Genomic DNA, 7,247 nt, shown 5'->3' on the forward strand with positions numbered 1-7,247 from the left:
ATATTCTAATCCATGTGATTTTATATTTTCTTCTCATCTTTTTTTTTTTTTTTTTTTTTTTTTTTTATTTATCCATTTCTTATGAATTCTTCAAAACAGTTCTATATTAATTTATTTTTATACACCAATGGAAAGAAGAAAGATATAATAAAATATATTAATTTTTATACAAATAAAAATATATAAAATAAAAATATAATATATTATTATTATTATTATTATTATTATTATATTATATATATAATATTATGTTGCATAATTAAATCACATATAATTTAAAAAAAAAAAAAAATTACAACTTCAAAAATTTTTTTATGTTTTCTATATACAGTATCATTAATTTAATAATATATATATTATTATATTTAAGTTCTAAATTTCTATCTTTTAAAACGAAAAAAAAAAAAACACAACATATATTATGTTTATATTTCCCCTCAACATGTATATAATATATATATATATATATATTGTACATATGTGGTATAAATGATTTACCTAAGATTTTTCATAATCCCTTTATAGAACGGAAAAATTTAGAATTTTATATGTAGAAGTTTTATATTTAATTGTACAAAAAATACATATTAAATAGTTTTATAAAACATACATCCATCAATTCATGTTATTATTATATATATATTATATAAATACGAAATTAAAAAAAAAAAAAAAAAAAAAAAAAAAAGTAAAATTACTAGTGCCTCTTTATGTAACAAAATAACATCCTTTGAGTTTAAAAATATAGCCATATTATTTAATAATATACTTTATAAGGCACATAAGCATTACAAATATATATTAATCGGTGATACATTTAAATAAATATTTAAAAAAAAAAAATAAATAATAAATAAATAAATAAATAAATAAATAAAAATATCTAATTAAATAGATATAAATTCATCAAATGGATATAGTATTGCTTCATTTATATGTCTTAAATTATAAAACAAATATTTAAACCATAAATATAAAATTTACATATATATATATATATATATATATATATATAATATAATACATAGAAATATGTAAGGGGTATTTTTATAAATAACATTATTTAAAGATTCAATAACAAAAATAAATAAATAAAATATATATATATATATATATATATATATATATATATATAACATATAATGACAAATATGTTTCTATTTAATTTGAAATATATTTTTTCTTGGATATAATTTCTATATTTTTATCCTTTGAATAAGACATGATAATTTCCTTATTAACGTTTAATTTACAGTCTACAAGATGTTTTTTGAAAATACTATATTCAACTTTTTTTTCTTCATATACATTTTTGTATATAATATCATTAATTTTAATAGCTTCATCTATTCTTTCAAATAAAAGTTTTAATTCCATTTGTTTTATTTTATTATGCATATGATTTATATAATCCTCTTGTAATTTATCCGTTTCTCTATTTAACAAATCGTTATTAAACCATTTGTTATTAAAAGGAAATGCCTGTATATCGCAATCTGATTTATATTCTTTTTCAGTATCTAATAAATCTATACAAATAATATTATTATCACTACTTCCATTTTTATGATCATCATTATTTTTATTTGTAACACTTCCATTATAGTGATTATCATTATTATTTTTATTAATATTTTCCTGTTCAACTATAGTATCCTTAAATATACTATCATTCTCTGTGATATAATTTTCCTTAACATTGGATAAGTTATCCAATATATGTTCTTCTTCTAGGTTATCAGAATTTATAAATTGATCATGTTTTTGTCTTAAATAGTCTTGTATTTTTATTAATTCATTAACAATTATTTTCCTAGATAATCTGTTACTTTTTAAACCGAATAAATCCATCAACCCTTCGAGAACTACATTGTGAGCTTTATTTAGGTCAATGTTTAAAATGGATACTTCATTTAAATTTTTATCTACTATAGATTTATCATTTATTTTATAATTTTTGTTTTCGTTTCCTTTTAATTCTTCATAAATATTATCTTTCCTTTTACCATATGGATTTTCTTTTTCATTGGTATGATAATATTTATTTGAATATGTTTCATTTAAAACATTTATATTCTTATCATCATAAGAATTAACAGAATCATTATCTGATGAATCATCAAATAAATTCATACTCATAGCTGTTAATCCATTTTTCAATTTATCATTACTTTCTGAAATATTATTATGTACTAAAATTGTATCTTTTTTCATTTCATCTTTATTACAACATTTATTATAATCTTGTTTTTCCTTTATGTTTAATGTAAAATCACTATCTTCATCAATTATTATAACATCATCATCATTATGAATATTATTATTATGGATATTACTATCAATATTATTATTATTATTATTATTATTATTATTATTATTATTGTTATATTTATCCTTTTCAATTAATTCAGAATTCCCAGTATTACTATTATTTTTATTCATACTGTTTATATTATCATTATCACAAAAATGAAATAACGCAGACTCAATATTTTTATCCATCTTGTTTTCTTCTTCTTTATTTCTATGAGTTACATTTTTTATTTGATCATCATCACTATCAAATAAACTTTTATTATGTTTACAAATATTTTCTTTTTCTTCATTTAAAATATTCTTTTCCTTATTTATTTTATTTTTATTCATAATAATACTTTTATTATTATCTTCACAAGATGTAAAACTAATTGTTTTTTCTTTAGTTAACTTCAAAATATTAACATTTTCATTCATATGATTCATATCATCAACATTTAACTTGAACCTTTCATATTCATTATTTAAATGCTGTTTACTATTATTTTTTATATTATTCTCATTACTATTCACTTGATTTTTTTTTTTATCGTCACAGCTATTATATTCAACATTCCCACATTTTATTTTCTCACAATTATACTTATTTCTATCATCACTATGATCATTATTATCATTATTATTACTACTTGAAATAAACATGTCATTATAGCTCTTTCTATCATTACTACTAAAGCGCAAGGAATGATTAGGTTTATTTTTTATATGTTTTAAATAACTATTTTCCTCTGAATCACTTCTTTGATTTTTCTTCTCTTCTAAAATATTATCATTCTTTGCTTTTTTTCTTTTAAAAATATTATCTTCATTTGAATTATTTTCAAAAATATCTTCTTCAAAATATTTTTTATTATATATATCACTTCCGCTGTGTCTTTTCCTATTATAAATAGAATCACTTTTGTTATTAAATTCCTTATAAGGATTATTACTATTGTTTAATTTATTTGAATCATATGAATATTCCCAATTCAAGGAATCAATTTGTTCGTATGATTCCCCCTTAAAATTATTTTCCTCTTTTGATGAATCAGTGAAAAGGGTATTTTCATTAATATGGTTATATGCAATATTACATTTTTTTTCACAATTATTATTATTATTATTATTATTATTATTGTTATTATTATTATTATTATTATTATTATTATTATTGTTATTGTTATTATTATTGTTATTATTATTATTATTATTATTATTATTTATTAAATTATTTTCTTTTTCATTTATTATGTTTATATTATCATATATAATGGGATCCTTTTCCAAAACAATATCTGATATATTTGCTTCCTTATCATTAAAAAGATTTACTTTCCTATCGTACATGTTTTTTTCTTTTTTTTTTTTTTCATTATCATAATAATAATCATTTATTATATCAAAATGGGATTTATTTGTATCATCGTTTTCATTATAACAACTCGATATTTCATATACTTCTCTATTATCTATAGTTTCACATAAATTTATAACAGTATGGCTATCTACCTTATTCTTCTTAGATAAAGTACTTTCATTTGTCGTCTGGTTTTTCAAGGTATGATAAGACTTAGCAGTGTTATCATATGGTTCAATATTATTTCCATTTGAAGTACAATTCTCTACACTAGGATTATTTATAATATCTTTATTATAATCAACAAGTGGTTGAGATTCATCATTATTACATTTATCATTATTTATAATAACCTTTTTGTCATTAATATAATGCAATGAAGGGTTATTCTTTTGTACATGGTCTAAAACATACTTAAACTTTCTATTATTTTTACAATAATCACTTGAATTTTTTTTATTTTCGTCATGGATATGTTCCTTATCATCAATTTTTTTTTCATTGTATATATAAACTGTATCAAAAGAAGTAACTTCATTATTTTTGATAACTTGCTTTTCTATACAATATTGTGATAATTTATATAATGAGCTTTGTTCTTTGAAAAGTAATATATCATCTATGTTTGATTTATATTTGTTTGGACTTTTGCATTTTGTATTTAAAAATTCATCTTTTTCTTTGTCTACATTTTTGTTTTTATCAATTTTATTATTTTCATTAAAATTATTTAATACTTTAAATAAATTCATTAATTTGGAATTTACCTTAGTATCTACTGTGTAACATGTATTATATATATCTATTTTTAATAGTTTCAAGAATATAGGACAAAAATTATTATTTTCAAAAAATCCACCAGGAATTATTACTTTATTAAAAACATCATCCATTACACTTTTTTTTCTTTTCTCTTCTTCTTTAAATAACGAATTTTTTATATCTTCTACCATATCTCTCATTTTTTCTTCTTTTAAGCATTTTAAGCATGTATTTGTATGGTTATCCTTAATATTATCTTTTTTGGTATTCATAAAATTTTCTTCCTCATCCTTAGTATCATAATTATTAACACTATAAAAGCTACTGCTAGTATAGTTTTTATTAACTTCACTACAATTGCTAATACTATTACTGACAAAAATGTTATTATTATTATTATTATTATTATTATTATTATTGCAACTGTTCATTTTATTACTACTATTAAGAGTCTCATTACTTTCATTCATTGTATTCGTACTATCATTTAATGTATTCGTACTATCATTTATCGTATTACTACTTCCAGAATGATTACCATCCTCTCTATTATTATTATTATTATTATTATTATCACTATACATTGTATTGTCAATTCCACTTATAGAATTTTGTTCAGGCTTTAATGGTACGTGATTATTTTTATTTGATATATTTTTATTTTTTATTTCGTTATTATTTTCTTTATCTACATTTTCTACATTCGTTTTATCTTTAAAATTATATAATAAATTTTTATATATTTCACAATTAATATTTTCTGTAGACATTACAGAATTTAAATTTAAATCTATCATACATTTTTGTAGACAGTCTAATAGATATGCTTCTTGTATTTTATATGCTCTAATTTTATTCTTTACTCTTAATAATTTTTTTATAATGTTTTTGTAAAATTCATCTAAAGATTCTTTATCCTTTGGTTTCTTTAACCATATAGGCACTTTAATTGTATTCTTCCATCTTTGAATATCATTATAAAAATAAACATCACTTTCATCACTTGAACATTGTGGAGTACTTTTTAAAGTTTTTACATCATTTCCTTTTTTTTTAGAGTCACTATTACTTTTATTTTTCTTTTTAACTGTTTCTGATTTTTTTTTGCTTTTATTACTATTATTAGATATTTTCTTAATTTTTCCCATATGTAAGTTGATTTTTAAAAAAAAAAAAAAAAAAAATTTATAAATACATATAAGATATAAATGTCAATATGATATTTATTTATATCTTTCTAATACATACATATATTATATATATATATATAAATATATATATATGTGATATTTATTTATTTATTCATTTGAATCAATTCAAAATATAATATAATAATTTGGTAATATGGAATGAAACCATATTTATTTATTATTATTTTAGTTTTATCATTTTATTTCAATTTATAATTTATTATTTTAGATTAATATAATTAATTGTAATAATCTAAGTAAATTTTTTGAATATTTTCAAAATTTTCTAAAATAACTTTTTATTCTTTTATTTGGAAAAAATACAAAAAAACCCCAAAAAAAAAAAAAATAATAATAATAAATAAAAAACAAAAAATATATATATATTATATATATTATATATATATATATATATATAATATTATCGTTGCAACCACAAATGTTGTAAAACAATCACAAATTATATAAAATTTATTATTTAAATTAATATTGTAACATATATTTATAATATATATATTATTATATATGTATTATCTATAAATATATATAATAATATATATATAATTTTTTTATTAAAAATTTTAGTTTTTCATAATTTAGATGAAATACAAAAAATTTAGAAACAAAATTTATATGTATACAATATATGAATTATGTATTTACAATCATAAAAATATAGAAAAAAAAAAAAAAAAAAAAAAAAAATTATATATAAATAACATATATATTTATATGTAATATATAATATATTTATAAATATCTTTATTTTGATATATAATTTAAAAAAAAAAAAAAAAAATTCATAATTATATTATATATATTATAAATTATTATGTAAAAGTTGCACCAAATTTTTAATACATAATAAAAAAATATGAACTTTTTTATAATGTTATAATAATAAATGGTAGCAAAAAGGGAAAATAAATAATAATTTCAAATATTTTAAAAACTTTTGATGACTGCTTGATTTTATATATTTAAATATTTATTTCTATATATTTTTTTTTTTTTTTGTATTTATATGTTTGTATATTTTTATATCTTATTAAAATTGATTTTCTTTCTTTTAATATATCTTTAAGGGATAACATAAATATAAAATCCTTTATTTACATATAATTTTTAACTTTTTTTTTACGTTTTGTTTTTAATTTTTTGTATTCTTAGTTTTTTGATTTAAGTATTTTATTTTATTTTTTTTAATTAAAAAATACATATATAAAATTATATATACATATAATAATATAATATATATATTTAATATTTATTTATTTATATATTTTATAATATGAACATTTATAACTATTTCGTAGCTTAGAAATGAATTAGGTAAATGGCTAATCATATAATTCGTATTATTTTATTTTATTTTAATTAATTTTTTTTTTTTTTTTTTATATGTGTGTGTTTAACTGATTTTCTACCAAATACAAGTAAAAAGATATTGTTTTTCCTTTTTTACAATGTGGATAAAAATTAAAAGATAAGAAAAAATATATTTTTTTTTTGAAATTGTAAAAATATTATAATATTGATTTATATATATATATATATATATATATATATATATATAATTTAATTTTTTTTTTTTTTTTTTTTGTTATATATATATATATATATTTATTTATTTATATATA

At 16.9% G+C, this 7,247-nt stretch overlaps 1 protein-coding gene across 1 annotated transcript; it reads right to left on the reverse strand.

Moving 5' to 3' along the window:
• Positions 1-1,161: 1,161 nt before the first annotated feature.
• On the reverse strand, positions 1,162-5,565 carry PRSY57_1224000 (hypothetical protein; the record flags this gene model as incomplete). The annotated part of the gene is made up of 1 exon (XM_012908661.2): positions 1,162-5,565. One exon carries the CDS (start codon positions 5,563-5,565, stop codon positions 1,162-1,164), a length of 4,404 nt encoding a protein of 1,467 aa, XP_012764115.2.
• Positions 5,566-7,247: the final 1,682 nt, after the last annotated feature.

Source organism: Plasmodium reichenowi, chromosome 12 (genome assembly GCF_001601855.1).
Source record: "Plasmodium reichenowi strain SY57 chromosome 12, whole genome shotgun sequence".
Classification (NCBI taxonomy): domain Eukaryota; phylum Apicomplexa; class Aconoidasida; order Haemosporida; family Plasmodiidae; genus Plasmodium; species Plasmodium reichenowi.